This window comes from Bubalus bubalis, chromosome 16 (assembly GCF_019923935.1).
Source record: "Bubalus bubalis isolate 160015118507 breed Murrah chromosome 16, NDDB_SH_1, whole genome shotgun sequence".
Taxonomy (NCBI): Eukaryota; Metazoa; Chordata; class Mammalia; order Artiodactyla; family Bovidae; genus Bubalus; species Bubalus bubalis.
In genome coordinates, this window is record NC_059172.1 from 47,445,768 (window position 1) to 47,460,530 (window position 14,763).

The window sequence follows — 14,763 nt, forward strand, 5'->3', positions numbered from 1 at the left end:
GTTTTTTGTATGTGTCCTACGTAAGAACATCTTGTCTACTCCCTGGGCAGTGTCTACCCTCTTCTGTTACCTCCTAGCAGTTTTATTGTTCTACTTTCCATTTTTAGATCTGTAATACATCTAGAATTGATTTTCTGTATTGTGGTTTACGTATCAAGACAGCTTTTTTCCACATGGTTATCTAATTGATCCACTTCCAGTTATTGAAAAAAATATATCTTTCTTCTTTGTACTGTATTATCACCTTTGTCTTTTAAGTGACAAAATGTAGATTTGTTTCAGGACTTTCTATTCTGCTTGTCAATTTGTCTTTCCTGAAACACTAATACCAGACTTGTTATTTTAATTACTGTAACTTTATAATAGTGTAAGTTCTCTAGCTTTGTTATTTCTCAAAATTATCTTGGCTATTCTTTAATAAACTTGAAAATTTCCATATCCAAAAAAATATACTAGGATTTCGACTGAGATTTTATTGACTCTATAGATCACTATGAGGAGAATTTACATCTTTATAATACTGAGGCTTTCAATACATGAAAATGATATATTCCTTCACTTATCTGAGTCATCGTTTATCTTAATAATGTTTTCAGTGCAGGTGTCATGCATCTATTTTGTTAGATTTGTTCTTCGATATTTGATTTTTAAAGTTGAAAAATGTAAAAGGTAGCAATTTTTAGAAATTCCATGTTTTTAACCATTTGTGCTGCCCCATGGGAGTTTAATTGATTTTTATATATTGACCCATGTGTCCAGTGTCCTTGCTAAATTTACTTATTAATTCTAATAGCTTGTCTGAGGATCCTTTTAGAGTCTTTAGGGATATAATAATGTCATCAATGAATAAAGACAGGCTTATTATTTCCAATCATATGAGACTTTTCTTGCATAACTATATGGTTTAGGATTTCTAATGCAGTGTTGAATAGAAGTGATACTAGTAGATAACCTTGTCCTCATCATGACTTCAGGGAGAAAATATTCAACATGCTCACCACTAATGTTTAATATAGGTACCCTTTATCAGATTAACGAAGTTCTATCCTAATCCCAGTTCACCAAAAACTTTTTTCTTCTGAGTCAGAAATGGGTCTAGAATTCTATCAGATGCTTTTTTTGTGTCTATTGAGATGATCCCTGAATTTTCCCCCATTTTTTTCTGTTAATGTGGTAAATTAATTATGGGCCTGTGTTGAACCATCCCTGGATTCCCAGAATAAAGAAAATTTGATCAAGAACTGTTTTATTTTTAAAAATATATATCACTGGATTTTATTTATTAATATTTTGAATTCATGCTTACATGAGAGTTGGCCTTATGATTATTGTTTTTATCATGTTTTTGGCATAAAGGTTATACTGGCCTCATAAGATAAGGTGGGAAATTCCCCCCACTTTTTTTCTATTATCTAAAATAGTCTAGTAAGACGGGTTTCTTTTCTTCCTTTGGAAGAATACTCTGGTGAAGCTATCTCAGTTTGGAGCTTTCTTATGGACAAGTTTTAAATTATTAAGTTTCTTAAAGTTTTAGGACTATTCAAGCTTTCTGTCTTTTCTTGTTTCTTTTGTTCATAGTGTTCTCGGAACTCTTTGGTTTTGTTCCCTCCAGCATTGAGACTGCTGACAGCTTTATTTTACTTTCAAAATAGAAATCTTTTTGAGGATTTCTGTTTGGTTTCTCTATCTTTTGGCTTCTGTTTACAAATTGGCAAATATCTCCAGCGGGGAAGGCAGCTTCAAATTCAGGCTTGCATCTTTGTTCTCCTCTTCTCTCTGGGATCTTGCTCGGAAGCATTTAATGCTCTCTGTCTTTATAACCCTAAATTCCATATTTGGTCTCCCAGCCCCTTGAGACTATAGAGAGCTCTATGCTATTTCCTAGCCTCGTAACTACTCTGCTTCTCATCTTCTCTGCCCTGTGTCAGTTATGAATCAGTAGCAAATTCCTTGAAAGGAGAAAGCACAGAATATTGGGTTCAGTTCACTTCAATCTCTTCTCTGCTGCTGCTAAGTCTCTTCAGTCGTGTCCAACTCTGTGCGACCCCATAGATGGCTGTTTTTTCAAGCCCTGACTGCTTGACTCTGTTCTAATGCCCTGAAATGGATACATTTCTGGTGTATTTTGGCTTTTCTAGATTAGTTGTTCTAGGCAGTAGAGTTGGTCTGATACAAACTAGTCCCTCCCAGCTGAAAAATAGGCAAGCCTCTTAAGTCACTATGAACCTATTTCCTCATCTATAAATTTTAAATAATACCAGTTCCTCCAGAGGGGTGATTAAAATAATATGTGCCTGGTACATCAGATCAGTCGCTTAGTCGTGTCTGACTCGTTGTGACCCCATGAATCACAGCACGCCAGGCCTCCCTGTCCATCACCAACTCCTGGAGTTCACTGAACTCACGTCCATCGAGTCAGTGATGCCATCCAGCCATCTCATCCTCTGTCGTCCCCTTCTCCTCTTGCCCCGAATCCCTCCCAGCATCAGAGTCTTTTCCAATGAGTCAACTCTTCGCATGAGGTGGCCAAAGTACTGGAGTTTCAGCTTTAGCATCATTCCTTCCAAAGAAATCCCAGGGCTGACCTCCTTCAGAATGGACTAGTTGGATCTCCTTGAGTCTTCTCCAACACCACAGTTCAAAAGCATCAATTCTTCGGCGCTCAGCCTTCTTCACAGTCCAACTCTCACATCCATACATGACCACAGGAAAAACCATAGCCTTGACTAGATAGACCTTTGTTGGCAAAGTAATGTCTCTGCTTTTGAATATGCTATCTAGGTTGGTCATAACTTTCCTTCCAAGGAGTCAGCGTCTTTTAATTTCATGGCTGCAGTCACCATCTGTAGTGATTTTGGAGCCCAAAAAAATAAAGTCTGACACTATTTCCACTGTTTCCCCATCTATTTCCCATGAAGTGATGGGACCGGATGCCATGATCTTTGTTTTCTGAATGTTGAGCTTTAAGCCAACTTTTTCACTCTCCACTTTCACTTTCATCAAGAGGCTTTTGAGTTCCTCTTCCCTTTCTGCCATAAGGGTGGTGTCATCTGCATATCTGAGGTTAATGATATTTCTCCTGGCAATCTTGATTCCAGCTTGTGTTTCTTCCAGCCCAGCGTTTCTCATGATGTACTCTGCATGTAAGTTAAATAAGCAGGGTGACAATATACAGCCTTGACGTACTCCTTTTCCTATTTGGAACCAGTCTGTTGTTCCATGTCCAGTTCTAACTGTTGCTTCCTGACCTGCATACAAACTTCTCAAGAGGCAGATCAGGTGGTCTGGTATTCCCATCTCTTTCAGAATTTTCCACAGTTTATTGTGATCCACACAGTCAAAGGCTTTGGCATAGTCAATAAAGCAGAAATAGATGTTTTTCTGGAACTCTCTTGCTTTTTTGATGATCCAGCAGATGTTGGCAATTTGATCTCTGGTTCCTCTGCCTTTTCTAAAACCAGCTTGAACATCTGGAAGTTCATGATTCACATATTGCTAAAGCCTGGCTTGGAGAATTTTGAGCATTACTTTACTAGCGTGTGAGATGAGTGCAATTGTGTGGTAGTTTGAGCATTCTTTGGCACTGCCTTTCTTTGGGATTGGAATGAAAACTGACCTTTTCCAGTCCTGTGGCCACTGCTGAGTCTTCCAAATTTGCTAGCATATTGAGTGTAGCACTTTCACAGCATCATCTTTCAGGATTTGGAATAGCTCAACTGGAATTCCATCACCTCCACTAGCTTTGTTTGTAGTGATGCTTTCTAAGGCCCACTTGACTTCACATTCCAGGATGTCTGGCTCTAGGTCAGTGATCACACGATTGTGATTATCTGGGTCGTGAAGATCTTTTTTGTACAGTTCTTCTGTGTATTCTTACCATCTCCTCTTAATATCTTCTGCTTCTGTTAGGGCCATACCATTTCTGTCCTTTATTGTGCCCATCTTTGCATGAAACTTTCCCTTAGTCTCTAATTTTCTTGAAGAGATCTCTAGTCTTTCCCATTCTGTTGTTTTCCTCTCTTTCTTTGCATTGATTGCTGAAGAAAGCTTTCTTATCTCTTCTTGCTATTCTTTGGAACTCTGCATTCAGATGTTTATATCTTTCCTTTTCTCCTTTGCTTTTCGCCTCGCTTCTTTTCATAGCTATTTGCAAGGCCTCCCCAGACAGCCATTTTGCTTTTTTGCATTTCTTTTCCATGGGGATGGTCTTGATCCCTGTCTCTTGTACAGTGTCACGAACCTCATTCCATAGTTCATCAGGCACTCTATCTATCAGATCTAGGCCCTTAAATCTATTTCTCACTTCCACTGTATAATCATAAGGGATTTTATAAGCTAATATTATATTAATTTCAATAATAATAAATACTAAGCATCTCTGAAATTATAGCATAAGTTAGGAGTTAACAAGTTTTTTCCTATAAAGGGCCATATCGCAAGTATTTTAGCATTTGCAGGGACCCACCTGTGTGCCCCCCCCCCCCACTCCCACAATAACTGGTAAAATGTAGAATTTATTCTTGACTCTGTGTACAACAAACAAGAGTTTGCCAAATATATAAGCTGATGGGAAATAATTTAAGTTAAACTTTTAAAATTATAACAAATACTTTGAATATTCAGTTCGATTGGAAATAAATCAGGTGATGTCAGCCTCTTGCTCACTATGCTGCAATCTCACCCAAAATAAAAACCAAAGTCCTCATCAAGGACTTAAAAGACGCTGCACAATAAGGTCCCTTCCTTTCCTCCCTCTTAGTTCTCTGACTTCATCTACGCGTTCTTTTTCATTTACTCTGCCCCTGCTACCCTGGCCTCCTTGTTATTCCTCAAACTAGCCAGACAGGCTTCTGCCTCTGCAGATTTGCACGTGCTAGTCTGTGTGCTGGAATGCTCTTTCACATTTGTCGGGTTTTAACATCATACGTAGTGCATTCTTTTCAGTGCCCTCCATCACTTCCTTTTTCTTTTTCTTGCTGTGTTTCTCTCTGGCCTGCTCAAAATCTGTGACTTTCCATCGTTCATATTCCTTATCCTGGAATCTGATGTTCTCAAATATTGGTTCCAACATGCTTCTCCAACCTTATTTTGTACTGCTCTTTTCTTTTTTTAAATATATAACATATATATATATATATATATAACACTCCCCCCACACACACACCCCTACCTGTGATAGGATATCTTATAACCGTCACCCAACAGCAAAAGGTAATGTAGACTTCCAACCTAGCCACAGACTGTGATGCTGGTAGGCTCTTCCTTTCTTCAAAACTGATTGAGTCTTGCCAACAACACCAAGGGCAAATTGATCCGGAACTCCATTCATATGAAGTGGCCAGGGAAGTATGCTCATTCTCTACTAAGCATGAGACTCTCCTTCCCCAGCAAGGCAGGGGGTGGCCAGGTCTCCCCAACACAGGTGCCTGGCCCAGAAAGTGCTCTTTGTCCTGTGACCTGCAGACTCCCTTCCCTGACTTTGCAGCAGATAGCCCAACCTGGGGAGTTCCTCAGTCATGGCTGACTCTTTTCGACCCCATAGACTGTAGCTTGCCAGGCTCCTCTGTCCATGGAGTTATCCAGGCCAAAATGCTGGAGTGGGTAGCCATGCCATTCTCCAGGGGATCTTCCCAACCCAGGGATCAAATCAAACCCAGGTCTCTCACATTGCAACTCCCACCCCTAGGCACCAGCCCTGGTGGAACCAGAAGGAAATCAAGCAGACTAAAAATACCACTGTGAATGCCCTGAAAATTAAATTTCATTAGAACTACAGCCTGAAAAAAGCAGTGTAGGACATAGTACTAAACCTAAACAGAAAGATCACCTCTTACTATAAAAGGTGTAAATAGGACCCAGAGTCTTCTAGCATAGTTACCAAAATGTTGACAAGAATTTTGAAAATCACCTGTCATATCAAGAACCAGGAAACTTACAACTTGAGTGAGAAAAGACAATCAATTATTAACACTAAGATGAATCAGATTTGAAACTGACTAGGAATTATAATAGATTTAAGGGACTAGATCTGATAGACAGAGTGCCTGAGGAACTATGGATGGAGGTTCGTGACACTGTACAGGAGATAGGAATCAAGACCATCCCCAAGAAAAAGAAATGCAAAAAAGCAAAATGGCTGTCTGAGGAGACCTTACAAATAGCTGTGAAAAGAAGAGAAGCAAAAAGCAAAGGAGAAATGGAAAGATATACCCATTTGAATGCAGAGGTCCAAAGAACAGCAAAGAGAGATAAAAAAGCCTTCCTCAGTGATCAGTGCAAAGAAATAGAGGAAAACAATAGAATGGGAAAGACTAGAGATCTCTTCAAGAAAATTAGAGATACAAGGGAACATTTCATGCAAAGATGGGCTCAATAAAGGACAGAAATGGTATGGACCTAACAGAAGCAGAAGATATTAAGAAGAGATGGCAAGAATACACAGAAGAACTGTACAAAAAAGATCTTAATGACCCAGATAATCATGATGGTGTGATCACTCACACTAACCTAGAGCCAGACATCCTGGAATGTGAAGTCAAGTGGGCCTTAGGAAGCATCACTACAAACAAAGCTAGTGGAGGTGATGGAATTCCAGTTGAGCTATTCCAAATCCTAAAAGATGATGCTGTGAAAGTGCTGCACTCAATATGTCAGCAAATTTGGAAGACTCAGCTGTGGCCACAGGACTGGAAAAGGTCAGTTTTCATTCCAATCCCAAAGAAAGGCAATGCCAAAGGATGCTCAAACTACCACACAATTGTAGTCATCTCACATGCTAGCAAAGTAATGCTCAAAATTCTCCAAGCCAGGCTCCAGCAGTACGTGAATCATGAACTTCCAGATGTTCAAGCTGGTTTTAGAAAAGGCAGAGGAACCAGAGATCAAATTGCCAACATCCATTGCATTATCAAAAAAGCAAGAGAGTTCCAGAAAAACATCTACTTCTGCTTTATTGACTATGCCAAAGCCTTTGACTGTATGGATCACAATAAACTGTGGAAAATTCTGAAAGAGATGTGAATACCAGACTACCTGACCTGCCTCTTGAGAAACCTGTATGCAGGTCAGGAAGCAACAGTTAGAACTGGAAGTGGAACAATAGGCTGGTTCCAAATAGGAAAAGGAGTACGTCAAGGCTGTGTATTGTCACCCTGCTTATTTAACTTATATGCAGAATACATCATGAGAAACGCTGGGCTGGATGAAGCACAAGCTGGAATCAAGATTGCCGGGAGAAATATCAATAACCTCAGATACACAGATGACACCACCCTTATGGCAGAAATTGAAGAAGAACTAAAGAGCCTCTTGATGAAAGTGAAAGAGGAGAGTGAAAAAGTTGGCTTAAAGCCCACATTCAGAAAACTAAGATCATGGCATCAGGTCTCATCACTTCATGGCAAATAGATGGGAAAACAGTGGAAACGGTGTCAGACTTTATTTTTTTGGGCCCCAAAATCACTGCAGATGGTGACTGCAGCCATGAAATTAAAAGATGCTTACTCCTTGGAAGGAAAGTTATGACCAACCTAGACAGGATATTAAAAAGCAGAGATATTACTTTGTCAACAAAGGTCCGTCTAGTCAAGGCTGTGGTTTTTCCAGTGGTCGTGTATGGATGTGAGAGTTGGATGATAAAGAAAGCTGAGCACCAAAGAATTGATGCTTTTGAACTGTGGTGTTGGAGAAGACTCTTGAGAGTCCCTTGGACTGCAAGGAGATCCAACCAGTCCATTCTAAAGGAGATCAGCCCTGGGATTTCTTTGGAAGGAATGATGTTAAAGCTGAAACTCTAGTACTTTGGCCACTTCATGCGGAGAATCGACTCATTGGAAAAGACTCTGATGCTGGGAGGGATTGGGGGCAGGAGGAGAAGGGGATGACAGAGGATGAGATGGTTGGATGCCATCACTGACTTAATGGACATGGGTTTGGTTAGACTCGGGCAGTTGGTGATGGACAGGGAGGCCTGGTGTGCTGTGGTTCGTGGGGTCGCAGAGAGTCAGACACGACTGAATGACTGAACTGAACTCAGGAATTTTAAAGTGGCCATCATAAAAATGTCTTAATAAGCAATTACAAATCTTTTGAAACCAGTAAATGAAATAGAAAATCTCAGGAAAAAAAGAAAATAGAAGTTACCAAAAAAGGGGGGAGGAAGCTTATAGAGCTACAAAATGCAATAATGGAAATTAAAGCAAAATAAACAAAATCTTAAGGACCTGGAGGACAATAACAAAAGATCCAGCATTCATAATCATCCGTGTCTGAGCAGGAGAAAGAGTGAGTTTGAAAAAGTATCTGAAGAAATAATAGCTGAAAACTTCCCAAATTTTGCAAAAGATGTAATTCTGCAAATTCAAGAAGCTGAGCAGGGACTTCCTGGATGGCCCAGGGGCTAAAACACTGCACTCCAGTGCAGGGAGCCTGGGTTCAATCCCTGGTCAGGGAAATAGATCCGACATGCCGTAACTAAGAGTTTGCATTCCGCAACCAAAGATACTGTATACTGAAACTAGGACCCAGTGTAGCCAAATAAACAAATAAATAAATATATGTATATATTTTAAAAGCTGAGTGAATCTCAAATAGTATCAGTGTCCCCCCCCCCCCAAAACAAATCTTCTGTAAAATATGTTAATTAAACTTTTGAAAATTAAAAGCAAAGAAAATATATTGGAAGCAGCCAGAGAGAAATGACACACGGCCTATAAAGGAACACCCAAGTCAAATGACAACAGATTTCTTAGAGTGTGGGAAAACAGATACTGTTATATACAATTTGTGGAAATATTGGTTTGACCAAAATATGTAAGGGTAGTTTTATAGTGTTTTTTTTTTTTTTTTAATATTTTTTTTTTCACTTTTTATTTGTTTATATAGTGGTTTTAACATGTTCATTTACTTTGCTTCAGTAGTTCAAGTTAACGGGAAGCTATCTATCAGAAATATGCTTAATTATCTACAGTGACATATTAAGAGAGGTGTTCGCTTATAAAGACTAGAAATAGCTGAGCTATGGCCCAATAATGGGGAATGTTTTAAAATAAAGTAATACAAAATAATACTTAAGAAGAAAAAGAAAAAAGAATTCCTCAAAGAGCAAATACATTATTAAGCTAATTATTGGTCTAACTTTCATAACACTTCTCAATTTAAAAATGTGGTGAGGATACATAACAGTGAACTCAACAGATACTATGAATAGTTATGAACTATAAACACACCCAAACGTAAATTCAAGGTACAATAAAACAACAGAAGTAACATTTAATTGACTATTCTGATCACCAGAGCACTGATTTCTGTGGGTAATTGAGTTGAACATAATACATATGTATTTTTGAAAAGTAAAAATATATGTATTTATCAATGAAACATTTATAAATTAAGAAAAATGTATTTTCTGTCTATTCTTCAGGACCCAGCCTCATGTTATTCCTTCCATATTAACCATTCAGTTCAGTTTATCACTGTCTCATTTGATACCACATGAGATATACTAATGAATAATGTAGAAAAAAATTAAAGTTCACAATATGTTATATACTTCATCAAAATTTTAAGCTTAGAATCATACTGCTTATATCATTTATGCTATGTCCAAATAAGTGAAAATTAATATTTAATAGGATTCAATTACTTAAGCTATTGTTAGATGGACTTTGATTTAAAGTTTTTTTTTTAATTTTGTGTCTAACAAATATGTAATTTTATGTCTTGTTTTTTTTTCTTTTCTAGATTTCTGGAGGTGGAAGTGGAGTTGATCTTTCAGTGCTAAATGAGGCTCGCAATATGGTGTCAGATCTTCTGGTTGACCCCACCCTTCCTCCACAAGTCATTGCTTCCCTACGGAGTATCAGTAGCTTGATGGGTGCTTTCTCAGGCTCCTGTAGGCCAAAGATTAATCCCCTCACACCATTTCCTGGATTTTATCCCTGCTCTGAGATAGAGGACCCCGCTGAGAAAGGAGATCGAAAACTTCACAAGGTCAAAATACAATAATCAGCCAGCCCTATTTATGTTTAATAATGTTTTTGAATCAAAACTGCTCCTTTAAATCTTAGATAAAATAGAATTTCTTTTTAAAGGGCTTGGTTCCTTTATAGTACATTGAGTTGCTTGGGACTTCAGAGGTAGTTATAATTTCAAATAGTTCAGTATGAAGCAAGCTTTCAGTTTTCATTCTGAATAATATTACTGTAATTAGCAGTTATAACTTCATTGGTAACAACTATTTTTTATTATCTTTAAGAAGCAGAGAACAGAAGGAAAATTTATTTTCAGGCTGTACAGCAAACTAGTAGTCAAATTGTGTCATTAATCTATTTTATTTTTTGGAAACCAGGAATTCTTTTTGGACCAAAAAAAAAAAAAAATGATCATTATAATAGTCATGAAATTCCATAGCATTATTTTAAACTGATTTTCACATTTTTTGGAACTCTGTCTACCTACCCACTGGAGATTACTGTAGCCCAATAGGCACTGATTTTTCCATCACTAGACATGGGATTGATTTTTCTTTAAATATCATTGACTCAAAATAGGATTTCCTTTAGAAAATAATAAGTACTATTCTAAATAGGTATACATTATGCATGTTCAGAGTGCTTTTAATTCTTTTATTTGGCTATCAATAGTCAAATTGATACTTTTACCTGTAGTTAATATCATAAAACTTTAAAAATAGAAATATTTTAGAGATTATTTTAACTACTTTGTTCTACTGTTAAAGAAACTAAGAGAAGATGAAATTCCAATCAGTTAATTATAATTGTAATAGTGTATACAGAGTTTAGAAAAAGTTAAATATAGTTTTTGGAGACTTTGATCATCAATTCATTTTGTTAATTCTCAGCATTGTTATATAGAAATGTTGAAAAATGAAGTAAGCCTGGTTAGGGCAAAATTTTGGTAATTATTGATCACAAATCTGGATCATAAGTAGTTGTGATGCTTTATTTTTAAAGTGTATAGAATAGCAGCTGCATTATTCAAAACCCAATGGTAGTTACACACATTTTTTTAAAAGCACTCTACCCGTGAGAAAAGGGTTAATCACAGCATCAAATAGGGATAGCAATAAGTTCATCAATAAAATAATTAATACATTTTGAGTTATTAATGGTTTTCATTTGGTATGTTGCTCTTCCTTTATATTTTCCATTGGCATTTGAGGTTTCAAATAGTAATTTTAAAAAGTAATAATTCTTAAAACTGTTAGGCATAAAAATTGCATTGAGGGAGTTCACTGGCAGCCTCGTGGTTAGAATTCCAGGCTTTCACTACTGTGGCCGGGGTTCAGTCCCTGGTTGGAGAACTGAGATCCTGCAAGCCATGCAGCCAGGCGAAGAAATTTTAAAAATCACATTGATATCAGTATTCTGTTTGTTACTATGTTTACTATGTAGAAAAGTGTACTTGTACATTTTAGAAACATTTTAAACAAACAGGATGCCTAATTGCCTCATTTCCTGAACGAAATCTAGGTAATCAGGCTTATTTGAGTACTCCAATTTACTGATAGGAATAAGTCACAGAAGAATCAGGAAGTAACCCTTATTTCTTTTCTTTGTGTTCTTTTAACTTCTTACTTAAATTTCATATCTACTTTATCTGCTTTGGAAAAGAATATAAAAAGCCTGGTGTTAAAAGAGCAAAAGCATTTATGAAAAAAGTAAAGAAAAGGGACTTATAAGAGATGATTTAAAGTAAATTATATGCGTGATAAGAACTAAGAAAGATTATATGGACCTAAATTATAGTCAGAAAGGATGTTACATAAACAACTTTTTCAATGTAAATGTAACTAACATGTTACGTAAACAGCTTTTTCAGTGTAAATGTAACTAACATTGAATCTTTATAAAATCAACATCCTTGGGAAAACTTAAATATAAGACATATTTATCTCTCTGAGATGGTTTCATGTCTGCTCATAGGGGAAATTCATAAGAAGCAGAAATGGTTTTATGTCAATTTCACTAAAAAACCTATTCAGAGTGGTCAAAAATGGAATATTCTGGGTTAACATTTGGATTAACCTGAGAATATTTTCAAAAATTAGGATATTCTTAATGTGAAAGGTGTTCTGAATTTAATGTAGTCATTAATTCAGAAGCTCAGAACTCTGCAGCTTAGCCTCTATGTACATTAGCATTGTACTTAAAATACAAAAGCTTTAGGAAATAGGGCTCATCCCCGATCCTAAGCTTGGCCTCTAAAAGTAGTTTTTTCAGGGTACATCTACTTTTAAAATTGTCAGTTGCTTATTTCTCATAAAACTATGAATAAAATGTACAAAAGAAAAAAAAATTTGGTTAAACTATCAGGAATTCAGAAACCAATTTTTAAATAGGAGGAAGGTAAATAAAAGAGCTGTATAGAATGTGATATTTGGAGTAAAACATATTCATTCTGCTTCTCCTATACATGCTAAAAATGTACAGTTGCTCCTTGAATGACGTGGGTTTGAACTGTGTGGGCCCGCTTATGTGCAGTATCTTTTTCAGTAGTAAATGGATGTAGAACTACAGTTCTACACCATCTGCGGTTGGTGGAATCCATGAATGTAGAATCTCAGATATGGAGGAAGAACATGTAGGGAGGGCCCGCTGTAAATGACACCTGGATATTCAACTGCATGAAGGATATTGGTGCCCCTAACTCCCAAGTTGTTCAAGGATTAGTTGTACTTTGTACTGATATTTTCATGTACCATCTTTAGCATCACATTTACAGCATGTTAAAGGGTAACAATTTTAACCACTGTTAAATTATTCAACAGGGGCTGAGCAGTAGGAATAGTTTACCAACCCCACATCTGAGGAGGAGCTCGGGAACCTCAGGTCTGCCACCTATCGATCAGACTTCTCCAAGGTGGGAACGCAATAATGGCAAACGGCCTCACCAAGAATTTGGCATTTTAAGGTAAAATCCCAGAGCGTTTTCAAGAAGCCTGAATCTCTTCCAGCCACTCTGTTTCTGTGAATGAAGTGTGAAATAATTCTGAAAGCCTAAAGGAACCCTGGAAGTGTTTTAGGTATAGGACAGCATGGTTTGTAACGTGGCCTGGTAGAGAAACTGATCCTTAAAAAGAAGGTAATCTGCCTTCTCCACCCAAAACAGGCAAGTTGGGTACAAAGCATGCTGGAGCCCTAAGAACATGAACCAGGGAGGCAGTGTAAGAAAAGGAGAATCAGTTTTAGATGTGAAACTGGGAAAGCCACGGTAGAGGTGGCCAAGTTAGAGGCAGTCATCATCCACGGCTGAGTTTTCATGTTGGTCAATAGTTTCTGACCTATGAAAGCAGGAGCACCCCCAAGGTTCACCCCAGATGCTGCCTCAGACGTGAGGTATATCGGTAGCAGGACACTTTGAAGCCCTTTCCTACTGGGGAATTAAGACTACTAATACATTCCGTATCCTGTTGAGGATTTACCTGGAACTAAGCAGTGCTTATCCTGCAAAGGAAGTGCGTCGCTAACTACAGCCAGGTGAGGCTGGGAGATAGCAGAACCTGATCTTCTGAATGTAAGCATATCTATTTACTCTGCAAACAAAGGATTCGATACTTTGCCTTTTAATGGCCAGGACAGATATTTATCTCCTGTGTGAGTTATAGGCATCTATGTAGTCAGTTATATAACCATAGTTAATAAAATTGTAATCAATGTAAATTTCCTATTAAACCATTCTTTTAGGACTGAGCATGTGTTGGTCTTTAATAACTTGATCTGTGTAGTTACACATTTGAAACAGTAGGTGGCAGTGTTGGATCAGAGCTATTTCTGTTCAACTTTGTATTAGCATTTTATATATGAAATATCAGAGAATTGTAATTTTCCAGATTCTTCTGTGATTTATTAATTTGAATCTTCTACAGTACGTTCAACTAAATGAAACTCCATTTTTGTAAAAGAAAAACAGTGAAATGATATATAAAACAAGATTGGATTCAAGTGAGAAGAGAACATTACAGGAAAATGAGATTTGGTCCAAAGCTTGCCCAGAGCTTAAACATGATAGTTTTTGTTGCTGTTGTTTGTTTGTTTTTTTTTTTATAACGGAAGCAGGATATGACGAAATAAATGACGTTAGGAACTGAAAATACGACAGGTATTTCTTAACCCTGGGAGACATCATCTTGAGAATAGTTTTGAGTTTAAGAAAGAATGATGAAAATGATTCTGTTTTTTCAGCTTTCTGTCACACTGACGTAACAGCAACGCTTTTAAAATTAAATGTCTGATACATTGAGTTAAGGTTATTTTTATCCTACTGCCTCCACATAATCGATAATAAAATAGAAACATGGTCCAAGGAAAACTAATTTTTATATGAACATATCTCAGAATTAAAGGTAAATTCAGGCAGATTCAATATATTTACTTAATATTCATTAGAACAAAATTATTATGCCTCATAAAAGATTTAGAACTGTAAAGCATAAAGTAATTGGTGGTATTATGAAACATCTTCTTTAAAGAGGTGAGGTTAGAAGGAATTTTTCTAGGGTGCAGAAGCTGAAGCTGCTCTGTAATGAATTTCTAAGTGTACTTTGAACATAGGGTAAAGGGGAATATGTGAAGCATTTACAAGCCTCTTCCTTTTGAAATTCAAGTCTCTGGATCAGTGCTGTCCAGTAGAGATGTCTGTCACGATGGGAATGTTTTATAGCTGTGCGTCCAGTTTGGTTGCTGCTAGGTACGTGTGTCTATTGATCACTTGAAATGTGTCTGTCATGACTAAGGAACTTAA

General features: G+C 37.2%; 1 protein-coding gene across 2 annotated transcripts in view; it reads left to right on the forward strand.

The window, feature by feature from the left end:
• PDE3B (phosphodiesterase 3B) overlaps window positions 1-14,763 on the forward strand; it is a 172,577-nt gene that overhangs the window by 108,039 nt on the left and 49,775 nt on the right. For both annotated transcript variants that reach the window (XM_025266694.3, XM_025266693.3), the window contains exons 3-4: window positions 9,742-9,990; window positions 12,791-12,933. In XM_025266694.3, the coding sequence (XP_025122479.1) occupies window positions 9,742-9,990; window positions 12,791-12,933 (392 nt within the window). The remainder of the gene's footprint in view (window positions 1-9,741; window positions 9,991-12,790; window positions 12,934-14,763) is intronic.